This window comes from Cucumis melo, chromosome 7 (assembly GCF_025177605.1).
Source record: "Cucumis melo cultivar AY chromosome 7, USDA_Cmelo_AY_1.0, whole genome shotgun sequence".
NCBI classification, from domain to species: domain Eukaryota; kingdom Viridiplantae; phylum Streptophyta; class Magnoliopsida; order Cucurbitales; family Cucurbitaceae; genus Cucumis; species Cucumis melo.
The window spans coordinates 29,238,249-29,265,832 of NC_066863.1; the positions used below are offsets into that span (position 1 = coordinate 29,238,249).

The 27,584-nt window shown below is 32.9% G+C and overlaps 2 protein-coding genes across 2 annotated transcripts; both read right to left on the reverse strand.

The window, feature by feature from the left end:
* Positions 1-504: 504 nt before the first annotated feature.
* Positions 505-2,972, reverse strand: LOC127150413 (uncharacterized). Its single transcript, XM_051088139.1, has 2 exons — positions 1,772-2,972; positions 505-1,700 (listed from the first exon to the last, which is right to left on the reverse strand). Exons 1-2 carry the CDS (start codon positions 2,970-2,972, stop codon positions 505-507), a joined length of 2,397 nt encoding a protein of 798 aa, XP_050944096.1.
* Positions 2,973-22,720: 19,748 nt separating this feature from the next.
* LOC103494816 (uncharacterized) lies at positions 22,721-27,524 on the reverse strand. The gene is made up of 4 exons (XM_008456177.3): positions 27,326-27,524; positions 25,297-25,570; positions 24,199-24,259; positions 22,721-23,554 (listed from the first exon to the last, which is right to left on the reverse strand). Exons 1-4 carry the CDS (start codon positions 27,391-27,393, stop codon positions 22,959-22,961), a joined length of 999 nt encoding a protein of 332 aa, XP_008454399.2. The 5' UTR covers positions 27,394-27,524; the 3' UTR covers positions 22,721-22,958.
* Between the last annotated feature and the right edge of the window lie 60 nt (positions 27,525-27,584).

Sequence of the window (27,584 nt, forward strand, 5' to 3'; positions counted from 1 at the left end):
TCATTCCTTTTACACATCGCACACCAGTTTGGTCTAGAATAGAGATTTGGGATTCTTTTTGTAAGTTGGTCAGCGGTATTAATACTATCATAGAGCAGGGTCCAGATGAAAAATTTGCATTTCTTTGGAATGCTGGTTTTCCAAAGATTTTTGAAAGTGTTTTAATTTTGGAGAGCTAAAATGCCTTGATCAGGTTGGTGAATAGCTTTCTTTACCGAAGCAACAGAGTAAAAGCCATCAGAGTTGAGGACCCAAGTAGGTGTGTCTCTGCCATTTTCGCAAAAACTGGCATTTAGAGAGTTTTTTAGCTCGGCCCACAGAGGAGATTCCCAATCCCTCAACTGTCTTCTTGGTTTTAGATCCCAATCCATGAAAGTTGAGTTCCACATGTCTTTTATGGAGCTGTCCTGGTTTGTAGAGAGAGCAAATAATCTGCGGTAGTGTAACGAAAGAGGACTATTTTGATGCCAGTGGCTGTGCCAAAAGGAGAAGTTTCTTCCATTTCTAATTTTCCAGGAAACCTGCCTTTGAAACCAATTTCAGGCCTTTGTAGATGGAGAACCATGGGGAACGGCTGCTGCTGTGATTGCATACACAAGGAATGTCTCCTTGAGTTTGGCTACTATATTTTGCATTTATGATTTTCTTCCACAGGGGGGTGTCTTCATGAATGTATCTCCATAGCCATTTTGTTAGAAGAGCAAAATTTGTATCTTTCATACGACTAATGTCCAGCCCCCCTTTCTCTTTTGGAGAGGTGATCTTTGCCCAACTAACCAAGTGTAGTTTGTGGGCCTCGGTTCGGCTCTTCCAGAAGAAGTTCCTCCAAGATTTCTCAATGCTTTTGTAGATTGATGCAGGGGCTTTGAACACTGATAATTGATAAGTAGGAAGACTGACCAAAGTAGATTTAATCAAGGTGATTTTCCCACCTTTGGATAACATAGAGTATTTCCAGCTGGCGAGTTTTTTGTTGATTTTTTCATCAATGTTCTTCCAGAAAGCCTTTGTTATTGGTTTACCTCCGATATTTATAGGGGAGATGGTGGACTTGTTCAGATTGATATTTAAATCCGAAGCTAGCTGGAAAAGATTGACGATATTTTTTAAATTTTGTAGGGAGGGCTCATCATCTTCTACAAAAAGCAGAATATCATCTGCAAAAAGTAAGTGAGTGAGGTTAATGTTGTCTTTCATTCTCACCCCTTTGATGTTCTCACAAATTGAATCCAGCATCCTGCTTATATAGTCCATTGCTAGGACAAAAATAAAAGGGGAGATTGGGTCTCCTGGTCTGCCATTGATGATAATAGAGTACTGAACACTACTGATACAAGCTTTTATCCATCTCCTCCATTTAATGGGATAGCCCTTTTTCATAAGCACAAAGTCTATGAATCTCCAATTTAGCTTATCAAAGGCCTTTTCAATATCCAGCTTAATAACAAAGCCTTTAATTTTCTTTACTCTCCAATAGTTAATAGCTTCATTTGCAACTAAGATAGCATCAATGATTTGTCTTCCTTTTACAAAGGCCATTTGATTCTTTACCACCGTTAAAGGAAGAGTTTCTTTAAGTCTTTCAGCAATGACTTTGGCAATAATCTTGTAAATGGAAGTCGTTAGACTAATAGGTCTGTAATCCACTGGCACCACACATTTTTCTTTCTTAGCAATCAGGGCAATATTTGTTACATTCACTGCTTTATTGATGATACAGTTGATGTAGAAGTCTTTGAATATATTACAAATATCATCCTTGAGGTCATACCAAGTTGCTTTGAAGAATTCCATAGTAAAGCCGTCTGGGCCCGAGCTTTTATTGTTTGAGAAAGCAACAAGGGCTGAATGTATTTCCTCCTCCGAGAAAAATGAGCATAAGTTTTGAGCTTGGGATGAGGGTATAGGGGACCAAAATTGAGATTTTCAATAAGCCAGAGGTTGTCCACACCACCTTCATTGTAGATTCCTTCAAAATGGTCTAAGAAGGCTTTGACAATGTTTTCATTTGTAGTACAAGGGATTTCATCATCTGAATTAATATTTGAAATGATACTCATTCGTTGTCTAGCAGAGCAAATTCTGTGAAAGAAGGAAGTGTTTTCATCTCCTTCAGTGTTCCAAAGTCTCTTGCTTTTTTGGTGCCATACGTGTGCTTCTTTGAAGTCATACATAAGGATCTCAGCTTTTATTTTTGTTCTGCGAAGGCTAAGCTCTTCAGATAAATTTCCTTCAGCTTCTACTCTGTCAATGTTATCAACTTCTTTGACCCAAACTCTCTTTTCTTCATCATTGTAACGGTTATTCCTTTTTTGTTCATCCCTTATAATGATGGATAAATTTTTTAGCTTCTTCATGATAGAGAAGCCTGGATGTCCATCCTGTCTCAAATTATTCCACCAACTTCTAAAGTTGTTTTTAAACCACGACTCTTTTAAATGTACATTTATAAGCCTGAAAGGTAGAGGGCCCCAACTAATCGTGGATGATTCAAGGATGATCGGGAAGTGGTCTGATGTAACTCTGGAGAGTGTTTTTGAATAGTGGGCAGTGAATAAGTTTTCCCAACCCACTGTATATAAGAATCTGTCAATTCTGGAGAGAATCGGCTGAGCTCTGAGGTTTGACCATGTATATTTTGCATTTGAGAGGGGTGGGTCAATAAGATTGCTGTCAGAGATGAAGTTGTTAAATTTCCTCATACTGTAGTGTCTGAGATTTTGGGCAGATGTCTCAAAGGAGAATCTCACTACATTAAAATCTCCCGCTAAAAGCCAGATAGGAGAACATTTATTTTTGAGGTCCAGAAGTTCCGCCCAAAAGGAATTTCTGTTTCTGCCACCAGCAGGCCCGTATATAGCCGACAACCACCAGGCCGAACACGGAGGCTCATCAGGGATGTTTATTTTTATGGATAAAGAGAAGGAACCTTCAATGAAGTCAGAAACATTGAATCTGAGATCGTCCCACATGATAATGATGCCCCCCGAATTACCATTTCCACTTAAAGAAACACCACTTTACACTTACCGAATTACTATGATAATGATGCCTCCACAATGATTTAACAATTTTTTTTGTAACAACAGTAAGTTTAGTCTCAACTAAAATCACAAAGTCAGGAAGATAGTGGGAAAGAAGATTTTTTATTTGAACTCTTTTTGAGGGAGAGTTTAACCCTCTAGTATTCCAGCTTACAATTTTCATTTAAACAAAGTATTCCCCTTTTCAAAATCCCCTGCTGGAGAGCTTCCCTTGAAAACATTTGAGGCCGTATTGATGTTATTGTCCCAGTCCACCGGAGCTAATTTGAAGTTATTGGTCTTTAACCAATCAATCAATTTTTCCTTGAATTTTTCTTCATCAGTTTTCTCTTCCCCCTCTTCTTCTTCAGTTTTTTCTTCATTCTCAGAAATTAGTAGCTGCTCGATACTATCTTTAATGAGATCAGAATGTGTTGGTGATGTGGGCGATTGAGAGATGGATAATTGATCTGGGCTAGATAAGAATTCGTCTGAGAAGGGAGATAAAGGCCCAAGGTCCACTGTGAGACTGATGGAATTATACCCCTTTTCATCGCCAATGGGCTGAATTTTTAGCCCACTTCCTTTTGTCTTTTTCTCCTTTTGAGTAACGGGCTTGGAGTTTGGGCTCTTTATTCTATAAATCTTTTTGCCTTTCCCTTTGTTTTCTTTTTCGAACTTCTTCATTAGTTTTTTCTTTGGGCTTTCTAGTGGGCTTTTTAACTTCAGAAGGGTCTGTGGGGCACTCTTTGGGTCATAAAGCAGCGTTTTGGACTTCGGTGAGTCGAACGAGACTTTTCTTTTGCCTCTCTTTTGCCTCTCTTTTGCCCAGCTGACTTTGAAATTTCCCTTTTATAAAAAATTTCCCTCCTTTTTGGCTAATCACTGTCAGCTCCTCATCTTCTATCTCCATCTTTCTTTTCTCACTTGAGTCGCTGTCGCCGTCATAATTTAAAAAATCCATCATTGCGCCCAATTTTTTATTATTTTCAGGAATTGGACCGTTTCCCTTCTTTTTCCAATCTTCCTTTCCGATCACCATCAACACTGCTTTTTCCGGCGAGATTGCGAGATTATCTTCAAAGAAGTATTGTTCACTGTTCAAATTAAATTCATCAAATCTTCTAGCCGCCTCTCTAGTAAAAGTACCATGGATACTAGGATTTCTTTCCAGATGCCATTTCCCTTTTGTTTTGACTATTACTTGAGTAATGAAGCTACGTTCTTCTTTGTCAAACAGTTTGATGAACGCCGGGATGAACCCCGAGTAGTTATCTTTAACTCTAATAGAAGCTTCTATGAGATCAGTGAGCTCCCTAGTTTCTTTTGCCACTTCCATGAAACCACCACAGGCATCTCCAATTTGAATAAAACTTTCTAAATTCCAAGCATGCAGGGGCACACCTCGCACCTTAATCCATCCACCATAACTTGGAATAACTTTCGGCGATGCATGAGCTTTCTGGTTCCATTCTTCGAACTTGACATAAAAACGACCCACTGTAGTCCAACCTTTATTTTTACATATCAAGTTTGCTTGCTCAACGTTTTTGAAACATATTAAAGCTTTATCAGTGTGAAAAGGCTTGTACCTTACAGTGGTGTCAAGTTGTTCATTAAGCTTCTCCACTATTTTCTCCCAATCGTCATGGAAAAATCTTCTAGTAAGGACAACTGTTCTTTCCCACTCAAAAGAGAAGTTTGTGAGGATTTTTCCTGTTTTCTTAGTTTTTGTGGACCATGAGTCTGTTTCCTCGTCAGATGAGCTACCTTTGATAACCGCTTCAGCATAGGATCTCCTCTTTGTATCGTCCCCTGACTCAGAGCTGGAGAATCTGTCTTTCAATTTGGTACTCAGCAGAGTTTTGTAATTTGCTTTTGTGGAAGCATCCTTCTTACCATATAAGAGACTGACAAATTGTGCCCATCCTGACTTTTTTGACCCTTCAGGGACTAGAATACAGCATTTCCTCCCTCTGTCGTCCACTCGATAAATCTCAGCAATGTAACCTTTTCTGTTGTATGTTTTTTGGACCCATAGGCAATATTCCTCAAATCTCTTTTCCAAGAAGAATTATGGTCGTCCGAGGAGTATCCAACAGAGTTTTGAAAGACGATTTAAGCCATTCCAAAGATTCCGTAGTGACAGCAATAGAGAAAGATTTGTATGGTCCCACCTCCGTAATAATTAAGCAACTTTAAATCTCGTGATCGATTGTCCAAAGATAGGACAAAAGCTTTTTTTTCAACGGTGCAAGAACGAGGGAGCAGTCGCAGTGAAGCCATGCTGCAAATGGAAGCAAGCAAGAGTAGGAAACAAAGAGTGAGTGGGAAGACTACTGTAAATGTACCTTAATAGCCTCCGATAATCGAAATCTTCGCGGGAGTATCAGCTGGAATAAATTTGGTTGTTGAGCAGAGTAAATTTCGAGTAAATTTCTTCAAGGGCAAAGGTTTTCCATGGCACTTGTTTGTGTTTCTCTGAAGTTTGGGAGCCGTAAACGCCGCCGGCTTGAGGAGTTGAGAGAGAAGCTCTGCCATCTCTCTAAAGGGCAATTTTTGGATTAAATTTTAGTTTACAAGTAAGTAAAAATTAACAGCCAAATATTATATAAATAAAACAATATAAATAAGAGACAGCAGAAATAACAAACCTAAATCAGTATAATAAACAAAGTCATTTTAGTTTTAAAATGGCTATCTGACACAATGGTACGATGCTCTCCAATTCCTGGTTGGTCTCAAGTTTTCTTCCTTCTCCATGTACAGTTTAGTCTTTAATTTTTCAAATTTGCATTTAATTAGTTTGTGAACTTTAAAAGGGTAAAAACTTTTAATTCGTGCGTATTAAATTGTGCTTACTTCAGTTGTGGAACACTAGGTACTTGGCCAAAGCTTAAACATTTCGAGTACTCTTCACTACCTCCTCTCTTTCCAATATAAAACTATCCTCATCAGTAACTCCATGAGAAAGTCCTTCAACATTTGCTATTGCACCAAAACCACATTTCCTCTTCCATTTTGGCCAACTAACCACTACGAAGTAGATGACTGGATTACTGGATTAATGATAATCGTGTCTTAGGTACACGACTTTACAACACCATTTTTTAGATTTTCTGTGGCTAGTTTTTCCATTATTTAAAAAAATATACCCTAACCCTATCCTTCAGCTTTCACCTGCACTTCACAGATTGACAGGAAAAATAAAGAAATGAAAAATAAATAATTTGGGTGAACTATAATTTATTTAATATTACTTAGAAGAAATGATTAAAAATTGTGTTATGAAAAAAATTAGTAGAGTTTATAATCACGTGGTGGAATCACAGGTGTGTGAGTGACAGCCTTTTATGTCAAAGAAAACATATCAAATGTGAAAACAAATTCAAATACACATAACATTCTCGAAATGGAAACAAAATATATAATTTATTCTATAGTTTAACATATTATATATAATATATAATATATATCAAACTCCAATAAATATATTATTATTGGCATGGATGGAGAGATAGCAGCAGCACGTGGTATCAGTTTGAGTTTGCTTGCGGTGTGTGATTAATTATTATTATTATTATTTCAATAAGTAAGATAAACTTCAAGAGCTCCTCAAAATTAGTAAATATCAACATATACTCTCAGTTTTAGGAATTAAATTTATATCAACTACCCATTCGTTAAGCTTACTTTGACGATTTTCCGAGAGAGAAAGTATATACAAACCTATCCAAATTCCAAATTAATGAACTTGAAAAGCTAGTTTTTTCTAACAATAGTGATGGTGTTATAGGTGATCATGGACCGAAATGTGTAATTGTCACAAAACACAAATATAAGAACGACAAAGTTACGAAGAGACCAGTATGATATATGCCAAAAATGGCAACATTTAAGAACTAACATGGGCCTAGGAAAGGGGGTTGGTTTGGGGGTTTCCAAAGCCAGTGATCAGTTCGACCTCCTGGGGTTGTAGTTACCAAATACCTAACTTTGCAGAGTTTATAGAAATGTTCTACCTCAACATATCAGTCGTTTTAGGCCCATTTGTTTAGTATTCAGTTTTGCATGAAAATAGAAATCCCTTGTATATAGAAATGAGAACGCTTCCAGGTAACATAAGTTGAAAACTATAAAATTAAACAAACATGGAAATTGGATATTTGTGTCAATTTTCATGCTTAAATCGTTCCAACCATACGAACAGGAAAAGTTCAAACCAAATAGAAAAAAGAAAGAGATGATTTATGGAGTAAGATGAGGCAAGATTGTTGGGGTGGCAATGCAATGGTGATAATTATGGCCATTGATTCATTCAAGCTCGAACAAACTCCTTCAAGGTGGGTGTGAGGTGATTGAATTTTGGTCGGCTGTCATTTTCAAATTACCAAATTAGGTAGGGATTGAATGTGAATGGAGATTTTCAATTACCATAAATGCAATGCCACACTAGCGTGGTCCAAACAAACTACATGGCCTTTTGTTCATAACTTTCATGAACTGCAACATTTTAGTCACGGTGATTATTTAATCTACGTAAACTGAGACTAGTTTAGATTGATTTAAGAAAACAATGTACTTAAAAAAACTTAAAAACTATTTCAATTGTTTGTCAAAAGACTCTAATTCCAAATACACTCTAAACGTCCTGTTTCTGATGCTGTAGTTGAGTTTACACAGTTAGAATTTTGAAAATTGCTTCGATACCTAAACTTCAAATACATTTATTTAATTTCATCGAGTCTTTAATGTTTGTTATTTAAATGCAGACAAAGGTACCCATTCCTTTTGTGACACGAATAGCTTTGTTAGGTTAAATTAAATACCCATTTATTAGTTCCTTTTATGTCACGCAATTTCTTAAATTAATTAAAGAATTTTTCGTATATTTGATAAAATAAATTTTAAAAATTGGATTCATGTCGCATACTAATTATTACTTTTAAAAATTATTATAAAAAAAGTTATCAGAAAAGTAAAGTTATAGATACACGTACATCATATACTACTAATATACACTTGATACACTACTAATATACTCAAAGTTTTGATGTCTTTAAATTGCACTATTGATATACATTTGATACACTACTGATGTATACTTCATATAAAAATAAAATTGTCTATTTCGGTTAAGGTATATGGATTATTACAATTACAAAAAGAATAATAGAAGCACCAACCAATGAATTATCATAAAACTAAAATGTTTTACCGGGCTGTAAGTTAGTGGTATGCTTCCATTTGACCATTGTATCTATATACATTAGGATCCGATTCATGGATCTCTTGGTTTGAGAAATCAAAATAAGTTGGTTGAACTATTTTTCTAGCCCTTATTCATATTTTATTATAGTTCTATGATTCATAATATCATTTTTTATTATTGGATCTCTTTGAATTCCATTTTTCAAGTTGGGGTCGAATCTATTCGTTAAAAAGAACAGAGTCAATACATTTCTTATGTACCGAAAGGTGTTATGTTGGATTTGTATGTTAATGACCAAATAAGTTATAATTTATAAAAAAAAAAATTATACTAATTTCTTTTATAAAAATCAAAATTAACAAATAAGTTATTTCATCATTTTTAATATAAAGTTAAAAATTTCATATTATTAACCTTCGTGTAATACTTTTATGCATATATTCACAATCCACTCCCTAATCATAAAACAAAGGGTTTTTTTAATAAGAAGAAGAACCAGATGGATTGCAGAAAGAAGGAGAAGAAGAAGAACCAGATGGATTGCAGAAAGAAGGAGAAGAAGAAGAACCAGATGGATTGCAGAAAGAAGGAGAAGAAGAAGAACCAGATGGATTGCAGAAACCATATCATATTGCATCCAAATATTTAATTTTCATTTTATCAAGATGAGATAAGATATGTGTGGACCACGACAATCCAATTTACTTTGGTACAAAAATGGATATACTTTTTTTTTTTTTTTTTTTTTGGTAAGAGATAGTAGGGTTTGATTGGTTTGAATGACCCTACATTACATAAATAAAAAATGAAACCCTTCTTCCGTCTATAAATAGTGTTAAGGCAAAGCCACCCTCTTACGTAGAAACCTAAAGAGAGAGAAGTCCAAAGGGAAGAAAAGTGAGAAGAAATTAACAATGGAGATGAGTAAGAACACAGTTGGGTTTTTTAAGTGGAAAGTGATGATTATGATAGTACTGCTCTTGGGGACTTCAATTTCAGCCAACAACATGGTGGACGCAAATGCAATGGAAGTTGAAGAAGGGAATGGAATTTTTATGTTGCCAAGAAAAATGATGAAAAATGGATTACTCATATTTCAATATGGAGTTTGTCCTCTCATTTATATGCCATGTAAACAAGACTCCGACTGCTTGAAAGATTGTGTTTGCAAACAAACAGGTATATGCGGTGGAAAATATTGGTGACCTCAATCATATCATCTATTATATGCTTCCTTTCCTATTACAATTGCAGTTCCTTTTTTTTCTCTCTTTGTAAACTATGTGATGGCAGTTTTTACCCTTTCTTTCCATATGAATAAATATTAATCGAGTGTCATGTTTGTATGAGTCTAGTGAACGGTAAATTTGTTTGATTGTGGTTGGTCGACCTAATGCCTAAAAAACAAAATAATTGTGTGTCACAATGCAATGCCCTGCCACACATAGATGTTATGTATTCTAATGCTCGAGTTAGTATCAAGTTTATGTGTGTACGTATAAACTTTTTGTATGTTGAATCTTTTAAGTATGAAAATCAAAAGGTAGTTTTTCTAACAATAGTGATGGTGTTTATATGTGATCATGGACCGAAATGTGTGTAATTGTCACAAAACACAAACATAAGAAGGACAAAATTATGAAGAGAGTATGATACATGCCAAAAATGGAAACATTTAAGGACTAACAACAAAATCAGACCAAATAGGAAAAGGAAAGAGATGATTTAAGGAGTAAGATGAGGCAAGACGATTGTTGGGGGTGGCAATGCAATGGTGATAATTATGGCCATTAATTCATTGAAGCTCGAACAAACACCTCCAAGCTGGGTGAGAGGTGATTGAATTTGTCTGCTATGTGACTTTCAAATAACAAAAAGGGGGTAGGGATTGAATTTGAATGGAGATTATGAATTACCATAAATGCATGCCACACCAGTGGTAATAACAATGCAGGGGTCCTCATCATCTTTTCTTTTTTCTTTTTTCATTACAAACAATAAATATTGATAATGAAAAAGACATATCTCTTAATATTCAAATTCACCAAGTTTTTTACATATAGTATACCCTTTGAAGAAACGAAAGGTTCTTTTTAGTTTAAATAGAACGAGATTAAAGAAACGAAAGGGAGAAGAAAGGAGATGAACGTCAATATATAGTAACAATAAATCTAAAACATAAGCAAATATATAGAAAAGATAACATTTTTCTAAAAAATAATAAGAACACAAGGAAAAAGGAAATAAGAAACACAATAATTATTTTTTCTTATACCCCTTTTCTTTCTCTTTACGTTGTCTCCAAGAGAGAAGTAAATAAAACAAAGTAATCCTTGCATGCGTTTGATCCTCTGAGAACAATATTTTCGTTATCGATCTTTAATTTAACTACTGATACAACTTGACCCGTCTGCTTGTGACTATGAAAAGATTTTGGCACTTCAAATTTTGCCTAAAATTTCTGCATTTGAACGATAAGGGTACTTTTTCAAATTCTTCACATTTTAATGGTACTTTGTTTTAAAAAAAAAAAATAATAAGTTCACAAATGTTTTGATATAAAATACTAACCATTTTCTTCCAAAACTAACCTAACAGTGAATGTATTCTTTGATTCTTCTGAAAATTTAAGGATGTTCTTACAACTTATCGAAAGTTGAGCAAAAGTATAAAGTTTTTTTCATAAAAATATATATGTACTCTCTCTCCGATCTATAATAGGAGGAAGCTAAGATAAAGCACAGCCACCACTATTAGAGTCATGAAAATTAAAGATAATAATACCTAATCTTCAGAGATAAAAAAAAAAAAGGCATAGAAAAAAATGAAGTAGGAAAGTTGGGTGAAAATAAAGTTCATACAAGTGTCATTTATTGATAGTCGATTTTTGCGGTTCAGTCTTATTCCATAGGTTCCCGAGCGGTATTCAGTTTGGTACATTAATATTGTGGACAAGAGATTAATGGAAGGTCAGTCGATTACCACTTAGTTAAACCTATTTTAGCAAACGATTCATGAAACACAACTATATTATATTATTAAATAACTAATTGTCAAATTAAATGTTCAATAATTGGTTATATAGTACAATAATAATATTAAATTTTTGTCTACATGTCTATATTTCTAACGATATTCTTCACACATTTCCATTTTCCATAGATTTAAAGTCAACATAAAAAGTGAATTGATATTTTAGTTAGAAAAAATCATGAAACACAAAATAAACACAAAAAATCACTAATATATAATTAACGGACAAGTCAACTTGTTTGAAAATCATATATAAAATGCTCATTTATTAATTCAAATCTACTTTGATTTTTTTAAAATCTAACATTTCTATCAAAATTTTCATTAAATTCACACTTCGACATTTTCTATCGACGTAAACGTGACAAACTTTTGTATTAGTACAAGAACTAAGGAAAAAAGTTTTCACATTTGATGGCAATATTTAGAAACTTATATATATGAAGATGAATTTCCAATAAATTAAGCAGCATTGAATGAAAAATAAAAGCTAATTTAATGAAGTTGGTTTGGATTGGTTAATATAATAAATGAAACAAAGTTACCCAACTAAAGAGACAATACGTTTTTTGTATGTTGAATCTTTCAAGTATGAAAATCAAAACCAAGTTGGTTTGGTTCACATTTATCCAAAACAAAATACCAAATTCTTTTGGGATGTTTTAAAAGAAATCAAACAAAAGTTGAAAAATCACTCAAAGATGATTTGTGATTCATGTCGTCGTTCTCAAAATGAAGATCTAAATTTCTCAAATTTTGAATACTCAAGATTTGGAAAGTTCATATATGAATAAACTTTTCAATACCTAGAGTCTATACGATCAAAGTTTGAATATCCCAAGAATATAACTCTTTCTTTAAGTTTTAAAGGTCAATTTTCCAAGAAAATTATCAACAAGTCCAAAGGTCGATCAGTCACGAAGATCAATAAAAGCTAAAGATTGATTTTGGATATCGAAGTTTTCCTTTCTTAAGAGAAAACATAGAAAAAATTCATGTCGTATATTAGATGATATTGTACTCAGTAAATTAAAGAAATTAACATAGTAATACAAAATTTAAATTTCTAAGAAAATCTAGTCGGACATAAAAGTACTTCAACTAAAACCAAATGTATTTTAAGATATATACCAAAATTTGTATTTTGTTTTTACAAAATGGACTACTTTCAAATTTAAAATTTTATCACAATTCAAACGTGATTTTAATAGTATGAAATGAAAACCCTACCACGAAAAGAAATAAATAGAAGTGTACAACAAAGTTCATAATGTTGTAGGTACGAAAAGAAATTAATGGAGTACTAATAATTTGGTGAATAGAAGACAATTCAGTAGCGACGTGGTATCACTGTCCATATATGGCATTTATTAATTGGTGCTACTGCTAACTGCTAGTTGGCATCTATATATATTTCTCTCTTTTATAATTTCACCCACTCTACCTATAACTTAATTAGGGTTTAAATTTTGGTGTTGGATTAGATTAGATTCACAAATTTTGTTTGCAAAGTCTTCTATAATTTAGTAAAACTAATTTATAAGTGAGTAAATTTGAAATTTCATGCATTTATGTACTTGAGGAAGAAATTGAAAAATAAAAAAACCATACGACACGTTTGGTTCGTGATCCAAAAATGTTCTGTTCGATTTTTAAATTTGAAATTTGAATTTAAAATTCAAAATTTGTGTTTAGTTGTGAATTTGAAAATACAATAGTATATATAAATATATTTTGAAAAGAAACAGCGAAAGTCGGAAACCTAGAACTTCTCAAGGAAGCCTAAGCTAGAAACATGAAAATGCAATATTATATTTCATGTTCATGATTTCTCAAAGCAAGATCTAAAAACAAAGAAAAGGACGATTTAATGATTTTGAAAATGAGTTATTTTGCGTAATTTTAAAAAACAAGCATGCCAAACATGTGCTTAATTTTTTTTTTATTTTTTTTTTTTTTGTATCTTTTGTTTTTGAAAACGTAAAAATTAAAATGAATCACAAACCAAACGGGGCTTTAATGATTTATTGAGGTTGAAGCTTTAGTAAGAAAATAAACGAGAAAAAATCTAGAAATAAAGTTGAAAAATCACTCAACATGACTCGTGATTTATGTCACCACATGGTGTTTGAGATGACACAAAGTGGTCAACGTCCTCAAAAGCTTAAGATAATGAATAAGGGTAAATTTAATATAATATATAATACTTTTTTTACTCGATTTTATAGACTTTAGTACCGTATGAAGCGGAAGTGTTGAGTGTGCTATGGGGTATCCACCTAGTAAAGATGCTCGAACATATACCCAACTGACCCATCCTATCCATTTTTTAAAAGAATACTTTAACACCGTAATAGATGAACATTAAGAGAGTTTTATAATTAATTGAAACAATAATATATTCATATTTGTTTTAAAAATTGTGAGGTCCAGATCTTTCCAACATATTATCCTGATGAATAATACTTTTTCTTATATCATCCCTTTCTTGCTCACACCATTGTACAATCAGTATCCCTCACACCTATAAAAACAAACACTTTGAACTAAAGGATCTACATCATACTCAAAATAAAAAGATAATAACAATAATTATATAATATATATGAAGATGAGAAAGAAGATTGGTTTGTTAGCAATGGCGATATTGGTGGTGCTGATGGCCATGTCAGCTCAAGCAGCCTCCTCCGAAGTTGGGGAGGTGATTGAACTCCCGTCCGATGAGGTGACGAAGGAGGTCGTGACTACAGATATGGAGATGTGGCCGAGAAAAATGATGAAAGACGAAGGAGGAAAGGGCCGAGAAAATGCATGCTTGCTTATAGGCAATGCATGCAGCAGCGATGCAAATTGCTTACCTGGGTGCACCTGTAGAACCACTCTAATACTAAAACTCGGCTTTTGTTCTCCATTTTGATTATGAACATCAACTTATGTATGTTTTTCTCAATCACTAATTAAGTATTACCAATGTATGCTTTGTCTAAGTTATTGCGATAATTGTATCCATTTTCTATGTTCCCATGTGTTTTCAAGAATAAAGTGGAGCCTTTTCTCTCTTCAAACTTCAAACCCTAAATAATTACCAACTTAACCCAAAATAATAATAACAATAAATAAAATAATTGCAAATTTAATAATTAGATTCAAAAAATTAGCGTATATAACAATATTTTTTAAAAATTGTAAATATAACAAAATCTGTTAGAGTTTGTATATTTTCAAACTTGCAATAACGACGAGTTGATCATAAATATTTTTTTTATAAACTATAAAAATTAATTATATAATAAAAGTTTAAACAAATTAAATTCAAATGTTCTTGGAAGAGATTATATTGTTATAAATTCCAAAATAGAGATATTAAATTATTATTTATTAAAGTATTACATATTAATTTGAAAATATAAGAACTAAATGATTACCATGGAAAAGTTTTTGAAGGATCAAAAAGTGGTTTTTAAACTTCCAAATTATTGTAATATTTTGATGATATACTTAATAGTAAATGGTTTTTTTCTTTTTGAAAATTATTATAAATGTTAAAATTGTTGAAAATATTTACAAAATAAAGTAAAATTTTAAATTTTATCAATAGATTTCTATCTATATCAATCCGTATCACTATCCGATCCATCTGCGTCTATCAATGATAAATTGAAGTTTTGCTATAATTTATAAATATTTTAGTTCATTTTACTATATTTGAAAAAGTCCAGATTTTTTTAACGTATAGCAAAAAAAAAAAAAAAAGAGAGAAAAAAAAAAGAAAAGAGCTTAAAATAGCTATAATATTGGTAGAAAATAAAGTTAAATATAAAATTCCAAAATAAATAAATGAAGTTAAATATCCCTAGCTTGTATACTCTTTCATTATTTTTATATATTAATATGGTAATCAATGATATAATTACCAAACAATGTACTAAAAAGAACTAATACAAACAATTTCAACACTTAATTCCCTCTCAACATTCAAAAAATAAAGGCATTCCCAATAGCATTCAAAAACAACATTTCTTATAGCAATCCATTCAACATTAATTCCCTCTCAACATTTAATTTTTTGAAGATGGAAGTCTAAAATTCTAAAGCCCTCAAATTTTGAAAAATCGAGATCAAAACCTATCAACGACGTCTAGAAGTGTCATATTAATAACCATGTTTTGAAGACCCTAAACTCCTATAATCAAAGTTTGAATATATATCGAGAATGATGAAAATGTTAAGGAGATATCCACCTAGTATAGATGTCCGAATATACCTAATTGACCAGAATATATTCTATTTCAGAAAATATATATATATATATAAAAGAACGCAACTCTCTCTAAAAGTTGTGTAAGAGATTTTAAGAGAAATAAATAGAATCAACCTTTTTTTTCTTTTTTTGTCTTTTCAAAAGAAATTAATGGAGTAATTAATACTTTACTAAATAGAAAACAATTGAATAACCATATGGCATTTATTGCTGTGGTTGTTTGTTAGCGTCCATACTTATCTCTTTTATAATTTCACCCACTCTATAACTTTGGATTTAAATCTTTCTTCCCATTCAACTTTTTAGTGTAATATCATATTTATCAAATTTTAACTCAATCTCAATTCACTTATTTTGAAGTTGGATGAAGGTTCTAAAATCTTTTAATTTTACTTTATATTTGGAAAAGAATCTACTTTCTTTTTTATCCCAAACTTGATTAAATTAGCATCCAAACTTGATTAAATTAGCATAGCAATATATTCTTATGTAAGATTGTTGGATCGGTAATCGTCTCTACATTTTGAAAAGTATGTTTATTTAACGATTTCCTCAAACTTACACTCATTTCCATCTACCACCACTTTTTCAAAAGTATTATTGTTTATGGCTCACAAGGATTAGAATACAAGGTTAATTTCTATACCACATTGAATTGATCATCGATGATAAAAGCTTAAGCTAATTGGTAAAAGAAAAATCTTAAGAGTACGAGTACTGTTTCAAGCGGGATAAAAAGGTCGACAATAAATATGGATCCAAAGGGAAATGGTTGATTCACACCTAACTATCTAACTACACTTAAACATAAGCTTCAGCTTTAAATTGACCAGCCGGGAAAGGGGGTGCTTTCACACCTAAACTAAAAAACCTAAGAACTTAAAACGATGCAATTGGAAATTTACAAAATGCATAAAATATCCCTAAATTGCTAATGGATTTTGTAATAAACATAGTGGTATATACATTGATGCTTATTATTTTTTGTGTTTCGTAGACTTTTAAATAAAATGTTGGTTTATCTCTTGTTTTGATATCAAAACAATGGAGATGTGAAAATATGTATATCCATATGTCAATGAAAATTCAAAACCCTATAATTTGGAATAGCTTTGAGTTAAATTAAGCCCTTTTAAGACACATTTTTTTCAATAATTTTTTTATCCTATATTGTTTAAAAAAGTGTTCACAAAAATACAACAATTTCTTCTATTAATTTAAAATGTGTGTTTGCTTTTCTTACTACCTATTTTAAATTATTTCTTGTAATTAGTAATCTATTTTTTCATGTGATTCTTGAAAATTAGTTTCTAAATTAATCTAGATTTTAATAAAATATAAAATAAACATTTTTTTATTTTTTAAAATATTTTTTCCAAAAATTGTGTACGGTACACTTAAAAAAAATATCAAAATTTGAAAACTTAAAAAGCCTAGTCCTCAATAATGTGCTTTTTTTTCTCTCTCTCTAAGAATTCAACTTTTCTATCATAAGAAAGATCAAAATCAATGTAAGAACGTAAAGAGTATGAAATAGACTTAATTTAAAATATATATATATATATATATATATATATCATATATGGTTTCCTAAACATTGGTCCTAGTAATGTCAGTTGTGTTGGTGATAAACGTTATACATAGTTATTTATTTTAAATCTTTTCAATGTAGAAATTCTCAAAAACATATAGCTCTTTCTATGTTAGATTGTACTGATGGGGTCTTATTATTGAATACTCTTGAGTTTTTGTAGACTTTAATACCGTAACAGATGAACGTATGAAGTTTTTTATAATTAATTGAAAAAGTATAGTGTTCATATTTGTTTTAAAAATTGTGAGGTGTAAATCTTTCCAACATTATCCTGATGATGATACTTGTTCTTATACCCCTTTCCTGTTCACACCATATTATATAATCACTATCCCCCCCCCCCCCCCCCTATAAAAACCAACCCTTTGAACTAAAGGATCCATATACTCAAAAAGGAAAAAAAAAAGATCATATATGATGGAGATCATGAGCAAGAAGGTTGGTTTTTTAGCAATGGCGGTCCTGATGCTCATGGCCATTTCAGCTGGAGCCACCTCCTCCGAAGTTGATGAGGTGATTGAACTCCCGTCCGATGAGGCGAACATGGTTGTGGCAACGAATATGGAGATGTGGTCGAGAAAAATGATGAAAGAAGGAGACCGAAAGGGATCGGGAAATGGACTGTGCTTGATTGTGGGCACTCCATGCAACAGCGATGAAAACTGCTTTTCTGGGTGCAGGTGCAAAACCACTCCAATATTAAAACTGGGAATATGTAGTCCCTTTTGATTATCAATTTATGTATGTTTTTCTTAATTATAACTAAGTCCTCATTACCAATTATGTGCCTTTGTCGAAGTTATTAGAATAACTTTGTACTCGTTGTTTTCTATGTTCCCATGTTTTTCAAGAATAAAGTGGAGGTTTTTCCCTCTCAGTATTAAATTTGTTTATAAACACATTGTATTAAATTTAAAACTCAAGAATTGTTAGGAACTTACAAAAGAAAAAAAAATGTGACGCATCCTTCAAAAGTTGTCTCAATCATTTATGATCTCAAATAGGATAGCATTATTGATCTTAACACTCACATCAACCTTCAGACCCACATAAGGAAATTTGTTACCACAAAAAAGAGCTCGTACAGAGAAGGAGAGAAGGAGAGAAGGAGAGGATGGAGGTGAGTGTTTTAATGTAAAGCAAAGACAAAGACAAAGACAAAGAGGATGTATTAAAATATAGTTTAAATTAATCGATCAAAAATGGATTTTGAAAGTCAAACCATCAAGTAAGTGACGAGTGATTGAGCTACTTCGTTTAAGTTGTTAATCCCACTTTGTTATTAATGCTAAGTGTCAAAATTAATAATGTTATTAATTTTAGCTATAATTAGATTAGGGTTAACTTGATTAATGGTTAATGATGATTATCATAGTGGAATTTGCTGAAATTTCCTTCATAGTCCCAACTCTCTCTCAACTCAAACTTCTCCAAAATTTAACACAAGTTTATCCTACATTCAAGAGTTCTAAGTTCTAAGTCTTAAGAACAGTGGAGAAGATCTTGATGTTGATCCTTTCTGTTTTGTGATCAATCTCAACAAGAAACTCGTGGTGAATTATTGAGCTTCAAAAGTATGAACACTGAAACTCTATTTTTGTAAAAATTTTAAAATATGTTTAATCCTTAATTAAAATTAGCTTAATTAGGATGATATTAGATCCAAACATACTCTTTCACTAGAAGCGTCGTCGCTGATCACTGTGCAAGTGTCGTTGAACGTCTACATGTTGAAAGGGAAATAACGTAAAACGTCGTGGATTATATTTCTCATTCCTATAGAAGAAGATGAAGACGATCAAGAAGAAACGTCATTGTTGAAGGAACAGTAGAAAAAACGCAGAAGGAGCTGAAGCTGCAAAATGTGAGAGGAAAATGAAAAAAAAAAACAAAAAAAAACAAAAAAATTGTTTGAGATTGAAAAAATGGTTTTCAATTAGGTTTTATAATTTCGATTTGCAGCCTCACTAAAAATGTACATTTAATGTCAGTCTAAAATTGACACTACAGATTCATGTTTTATTTTTTCACCCCGATGATGTATTGTACAAAGGCCTAACTTTTGTTGCAGTGACAGTGTTACCTTCTTGTGATGCTCTTATGAAGAAGCATATGTAAGAATATTTGTCACACTCATGGCTAAGAGAGGAACACCTAGTGGCACATTTGAAGAGTAGTACACTATGTAATGAAAATCTATTAAAGAAAGAGATATTTCATCTAAGGATGAGTAGGAAATAGTAAATATTATCATAACAAAGAGAAATATGAAGTAGTAATATTGTAGTTAATTAATATTATCGTTGTTGAGTTTTATGTACTAATTTAAAACTCGTGATTTGTGAATGTCTTAAATTATTTTATATTCGATTAAAATTGTTATTGAGGTATTGTTCAAATAAATAACCTTGTTTTATTTAGATAAGATTCGTACCTAGGTATCCACCCTAACGCATCGTAATCACAAATCAAACAATTATATATAGGAAAACTATAGCAAATAATACAATAAAAAATGAAAATATAGCACAACTTTAAAATATTTTTAAATATAGCAATTATTGACTAGTCAATTTGTAAATTTTTTTAAAATTTTAAGTTTCCTTCTAGTGCACACATTTTCATCACTGACAACAGTTATTATGATATATATATAAAACACATTTCTCAAAATGAAAGCTATCTTTAAAAGCAGTTATTCATTGATAGTAGCCACTGATGATAACAATCGGTAACACATTTCATTTCCCAAATTGAAAGTTATTGTTGATATCGACAATCACCGATAACAACTATATCAAATATAGAAATTGATAGCATATTTCTCAAGTTGAGAGTTATCGTTGATACCGGCTATAAGTGATATTAAGAGTAAGGAGGACATCCCTCTCTAAACAACTTCAAACAAGTTCTTGCAAATTTCGAAAATACTAGTTTGTTATGGTATTTATCTTAGTTTTTGTTTGCATATATTTCATAGGGCAACAAATTCAAAAGAAGAAAAAATAAATCTTCCCAAATTTGGTAAACATTTTTGTAACCCAAATATATAAGATTTGTTGCAAATTTTGGAATAGTTGGCCCACCCCTTGATATCATTATTTTGCTACATCTTTTTTGAACTTTTTTCACAAATACACACACACATATTATTGAAATTTTTTTAATCTTAGTAAATTATTTTATGAAAGTTGAGTTGTACAAAAACAACTTCAATTTTAAAATTTAAAATAAATATTTTAAATTATATATATATATATATATTTTGTCTAATTTAAATCCTTTTTCTAATAAGTCCATAGAGTTCATTTATGTACCTATTAAGTGAAAATTCAAACTATATATGTTAAACTATATCAGTTTATTATACACAAAAATCAAAATTTAGAGCCATGTTTATGAACCATATATATCAAGTGCAATTATACCAACACTAATATACTAGTTTTCATTAAAATTCTGCAGCTAAGTATATTTGGATGAAAGTAGTACTAAGTTGAGTGATCATTTGGAAAATCCATATTCCACATGCATCTAGAAAATTGAAATTGAAGTTCATGTGAAAGTTTTGTGTAATTGCAGGTCTCTATCATCAAGTTATGGATTCGTATGAAAAACGTTTTCATGGTCAGCAAATACCATAACTCTAGTTAATTATATACCTCTCCACATGATCAAACTAAAATTCCATAAATACAAGAAAGAACTAAAAAGAAAACCCATCTTTCAAACCCAAACCATCCACTCCACAGTATAGCCAAAGAAAAAGAGAGAGAGAGAGAGAGAGATGAGCAAGAAGGCGCTTGTCGTGTTAGCAATGGCGTTCGTGCTACTCGTAGCTAATTCAGTCAGAGCCACAGACATTATCACCATTGATGAGGTGATTGAAGAAGTCAATTCCGATGAGGTCAACAGAGCTGGTTTAGAGAAGATATTTGCCCCAAGAAAATTAAAGTTGAAAAATGGAGGGCCTAGGCTTGGAGTATGTCTGCTTGTAGGCAAGCCATGCATGAGTGATGCAGATTGTCCTTCTGGGTGCTATTGCAAACCTGTTCCACTACTAGATATTGGGTACTGTGGCTTTCTTTGATTGTTAATAATTTATGAAGATGATGATGATGATGTCCCTCAAGAATAAAACGGAGGAGCCCTATGTTTATGAAGATGTGAAGAAATAAGAATAAATAATATGGTTGAGGCCAAGTTGGGATCTCTCTCTTATGTGTGAGATTCTATGGTAATCTCTTTTTCTGTGGGATTTAATTTTGTATTGCTTGTGATTAATACTACAAATGTTTTGGGATTTCTGTATGAGACGTTCTTATTTTAGGATCTATGGTTGAAGTTTGTCATATTCAAAAGTTAATCGGTTTCGATTCTTAAGGGATGCATGTAAACTAGAACTGTTAAATTGAGATATTCCAACCAGGTTGAAACATAGATGCATGGGACAAGAAAATCAAAAGTTTAAACGAAGATTTTGTGCGGATGGTTTATTTTGAGGAACCCAAATGAAAAATGACCTACTCCTAGATTTTCAAATTTACTAGAAAATCAAAAGTTTAAATAGTAACCTCGCTTTTCTCTGTTTTTTTTTTTTCTATTTTTGTAATGAACTTTCATAGATCAAGGACTCTTGACTGATAAGCGTGTAATCATATCTTTTGCTAGATATATGATGCAGGAAAATAAACTACATGCCATTGGCCGCTCCTTAGTTGTCGACCAATAATTTGTACATACAAAACAAAAACTTTCCAAATTCAAGAACTAATATTTCTCAAATAATAGAAAGTTGAGCATCCTCAAGCACAAACCTAGGTATAATTTATCCACCTGACTCGTCTAGAAATACAAATGTGAAAAACATTTATCAACACCGAAGACCTAGTTAATGACCTCGCCACATAAAAAGAAAAGAATTAGCACACTGCGGTCCTACAAGTTCGAACTACAAAGAAAAAAGAAGTGCCAACAAACAAGAAGTGATAATGGAGATGATGAGGAAGAAGCTCATTGTCTTAGCAATGGCAGTCTGCGTGCTGCGGCCACCTCCGTTCAAACTGATGGCTTCAGTTTGAATGAGGGCAACCGAGTTGATTCAAACATGATATTCGTCCAAAGAAAAATGTTAAAAGATGGAGAACTTGGGCTTGGAGCGATGATGGAGACTGTCTCCTGGTTGCCGTTGCAATCCTATTGTGAAAATGTGTAGATTCTCTGGATGTTAATATAATGCATGATAATGAAGTAAAAGATAGCGCAAGTTTGTGTGAAAAAATAATAATAATATGGTAGAAACCAAGTTTGGGATCCCTTTTACGTGTGTGATCCTATGGTGAATCTCTTTTACTGAGTCTGTACTTGCTCAAAAGAAAAAAAAGGAAAATTTGCTTTCATCCCTACTCTATTAGCCCTACACTGATATTTGATTGTTTGAACGTTCCCAAATGGAATAACCACAAATTATCATCACTGGGACGCATTTATGTGAACTGTCAAAAGATGTAATATTGTGTTCTTCAAGCCTAATAACATCTTTCCAGGCTAGTTTTCCAACTGCCCAATGGAAATGAGCCTTGCACATGAAAGAACAGTGAACTCAAAGTCAACCAACGTTCTAATGAAATACTAATTTGGGTTGTAGAATACGGCAATTCAATTACATTGAGATGTACCAAACAAGAAGCAAGAGAACAAAAAGGAGATGATGTCATAGAAAAACATAACAAAAGCTACGTCATTTCAAATGCACTAGGCTTGAGAATATTTTTGTCAAATGCGTATTCACTAAAGACTCAATAAAATCAGATGGCATCGTTGGCCAATTCCAATCTACGAAGAAAGAAGAGCTTCAACCTTGGCAATTTGATCCTCTTCATTCTTTGGGGTTGGACTCCGGTTAGCTTCGTGAAACAGGTCATGCTTCCATTTCTCTACACGGGTACCACTGGTTCGATATCCTTGCCGCCCACCGAATCTGTCCCTTCCCCTGTAATTTCCACCACCACTTCCATTGCCATATCTTTCTCTCACTGGATAGCCGACTCTCTTCATTTCATCCCTTTTGGAAGCCATGTCTCCATTGGCATGCTTATTATTAAGTTTTTCAGAATAGCGGGTGTCGCGGCCTCTTTCTTCTCTTCGTTCCCTTCCCTCCTGAATCTGGTGCATATCACTTGATTTCTTACTCTCTGGTACCATTGCCACTTTCTCACCATCTTCATTGTCTACTGTAATCTTCTTCTCCCTAAATGCAGGCCTTTTCCGAGCAGGAGTAAGTGCATCAACCTCCAGTTTCGACGACCCTTCATGGTGCCTATCCTCTCTCGCAGCTTGTGATTTCTCATCTCTTTGCTGTGACTTATAAGTTATTGTCTTCCTATCAATATCCTTATCTGGATCCTTTGAATCCTTCCACCAACCACGCTCTAAGAGGGAAAAACAAGGCAAAACCAGATACAAAATCATTAGAGAATCAAGAATGGAAAGGTTGAACAGATACTCTAAATTTTCTCATGCAAGACTATTCTTAAATAAGAACATGATCTCTGGAAGATTGTATGTTGAAACGTTGACATGTCAATGCCTTCATTACCAATGATTTACTACAGAAACAGGCACATGCATTTACTACAGAAACAATAGTTTCTTTCTTTTTTTTCAGAAGGATATTTTATTCATAATATGAAAGAGGATGGAGATACATCTGAGATCCCAAAATGGAGTTGCAAAGAAGTCACAACACTGTAATTATTAAGGAGAGGAAGCCATTTACACCAATACATAGCCATAGGTAGAACAGTAATTAGAAAATATCCAAAAGTAGATCTGGTCCCATTAAGCTACAAAAATATAATATCTATAGTTGCTCCAAACATTTAGAATAATATTTATGAAAGTCAAAATAATTATAATAATCATATGAATAATAACTTTAATAATACATGCATAATAGTTATGATTAGTGATGTTACAAAGAGTAGACTAAAACATCATGGCGTTGCACAAGAGAAAAATAAGAGAACTCAAAAAAAGTTGGAATTATGGCTTAAAAGGAAGTAACGAAACCCACCACTAGTTGTACTCCGACCAAAGCTTCGACCAACTTGCCCGGCATTACTGCGTTCATCGTGCTGTTATAAGACATGCACAGGCAAGCCTAAGAAGTTATATACACGGATGCACTCGAAGGCAGGGCTGAACAAGATTCCAATTACATCAGCCCAGCAAAATGTTGGGTAATCTCAGTTGCAACAAAGAATCGAAAAAGGAGAAGGGAGGAGCAAGAAATGCAGAGAAGTGGAGAGAACTATTACTGAGCCGAGCAATTTAATTTACCAATATTGATGATGAAATTCCACAGCTATCTAAATTAAGATCTCAAAGAAAATAGAAATATATGTTTGACCCAACAAACGTGCCCTTCATAAGCCATAAAACCATGTCACAACATACTTTGAAAGTGAGAGTGTCGCTGGAGCACCTTACCTTGCACCTCACTGAGGTGACCCACCTGAAATTGCATGCCTTAATCTCTATTAAGTTATTTTATCAAGGAAGAAAATGCTCTGGCTGAGATGCCTACTTTAACAATCTCTTCAAAGAAAAAAAAAATCTCTCGTTTCATTTCAAGAAAACATTGACTACGGTCCATACCTAGTATTGTATCCTACATCGTTAAATGAAATATTAAGTAGACTATAAATTTAGTGAAATTCAAAGGAAATCCTCATACGGATTCATTTATATCTGCAAGGATAAAACACTAGCTCCAGGTAGACCCAGTCAGAGAATTTTTATGCCCATATCTTGCAGGGACTCGATGGTTCATATGAAAAGCTGTGAATATTTAAATTACAGCTAGATTCAAAATAAAAACACAAAACATTTGAAGCTTCCAGCCTTATTTTTTATCAAACACGGTATAAGTAAAAAATATAAAAAAAAAAAATCTGATACTAAGTTGGGATTGAGATGACAGATTAAAGAATGGAAAAGCATATCAATAATGACCTTTAAGATTCTGCCAATAATTCTTGAGATCAAGCCATGAAATTTGGATAAATAGTGGACAAGAACAACCCAAACTGAAGTCATGTTAGTTTCCAAAAACAAAATAAGAAAGAAAATAGCAAGATTAATTGGAAGAAATCTTCAATGTAGCACAAACCTGAAAATAAGATCTTGATCGTGGCACTTCATTGGGATTCACTGAATGTTTAGTCCCTCCATCTCTCCCATCACTGTTCCTGTTTGCTCCTGTGCCAGCTCCACCTTCTGGTTTAGACTCAAGTGCTAATGAAGACTCATGCGGTATCATGTCTTGCCCCACAAGACGAAGCTCATGTTTCTGATCCCGATCTTTATTATCTTCAACAAGAGAACTAGAGTTTCTAGATAACTTCTCCTCTAATGTTTTCCTGTCCCTCTTTGACCTCTTGGGACTAGTAACAATGCATCACGTATTTATGCCATATTAGAGTTCCATGATTAAACATCGCATAATAAATGCATGGATTACTTATTCTATCTTAAATATTATTTTGATTCAATTAGACGATAAAGAATGGAGTCATCTTGTTGCATATCAGCAACATCTTTAAGAGTGACTTACGGGCACACTCTAACTCCTAGACCACTTATCTTTAAGAAGTGAGCCCTAACTCTTGTATAACCCCATCACTCAACTTGTGATGCTTGGGGACATATTTCCATAGTGGCTTAAATTCATCTTCAACATTACAAAGCAACCGAATAAATAGGAGTTGATCCATTCTCGCTAAATGAAGAAGAAATCATCCTAACATTTTAATTTAAATAATGTGAGTCAAAGAATATATCAAATAATCAAGAAGAAAGTTATATTTTGATTAAAAATAAAAGAATTAAATATATATACATATATATGTTGTGTTCTGTTAAAAAAATTAGAATAATAATAATAATGTTTCTTCAATTGTTTTAGTTTGGTGTGGGATATAAGTCAATTTGTTTAGAGAGGGAGAGGAAATAAACCTCCCTGTATTTGTCATCTCTCTCCTTCGATTCTCTGTTACAATTCCAGTCAAAGAAATTCTCTACTCTCCTTAAACCAGTTGTTTTGAAGAATTTATGGAAACTAACTTGATTTTCTCTGTTTCTATGTGCACAATTTTAACCAAACAAAAGCAACTATCCCTCTATTTATTTCATCAACTCTTTCTAGGGTGGAGGCACTTGATTCCTCCCTCTATCTGCAATCTCAAAGGAAGAAATGTTTTAGATAGAAATTAGGCTTGTCATTTGCCTATGCCTAATGGAAAGTAGATGTGTGTGATTTGATATAAGTGGTGTCTTTCTATTCTCTTCCTTTCAGCAAAATAAACAATAAAAAGTGGGGTGCTTCTATCTCCGGTTGGATACAACTGTATTTGGACATGACTGAAATTACCAAAGAAAAAAAATAAAAATTAGGATCGTAGATTTGGTGTGTCAAAGACATGTCCATCACTTGTCCAAACGTATCCCCATGTGTCCATGTTTCCTAGCTAAGAACAAACATTACGCTTGCAAATAAAATTTTCTATCTCAAATTCAGAGTTTTTTATAAATGTCTCTCACGTCATTAGCGAAACATAATGGAACAAGGGCTCAAAGAGGGTCCAATCAACATAAGATGGGAACTTATAGTACATAGTTTCATCTTCAAAAAAAAAAAAAAAAAAAAAAAAACTCCATGAACTATCGTCCTGACAAACAAAAAGAACTAACGAACGGATACTATTTATAGCTAAAAGTTACAAATTTTTAAAAAGAAACTCTCACACCATAGTGAGAAAACAGTGAACCAAGAGCTGAAAGACACTCCAACCCTCATTAAGAAGGAATTAGTAATTCACTATTCGTCCTCCCAAACCAGAAGCTTCATAAAATTGCTAATTCCTCGAGACCCATGTAAACATATACCACATCAACCAACTATATAACAAACCGACAGTCAAATTGAACGACTTTACTTTTCAAACAATGTTCACTTAATGAACACTGTTCAACCATCCCGATTACGATGACATCAAAACAATCATCATCAACAAATTATACTGGAGCAAAACTCCGGCAGTGGTAACGCAATAACAATCCATTTAAAGTGAACAAAGTGGTAATAAGTCAGTAAACTTAGAGACAAGGGGATGCAATCAGAGAAAAAGAGAAGAGGGTACCTGGGTTCTCTATCAAATCGGGAACGGTGGCGCTTGGAATCGGATTCCCGAGCTTCACGACGTGACATTTGGTTTGCGCCGTTGAGGTATTTGTGTGAATGAAAAAAAGAAAGAGAGGGAAGTTAGGGCTTCGTCTCGCGGGAAGGTGAAGAAGTGATATCATATCATTACCGTAATCCTCAATTTGGCTATTGCTTGGCATCTTCTCCACTTCCCTTTTTCTCTCTTATTTTTTGTTTCTCTTTTTTATTAAAATATA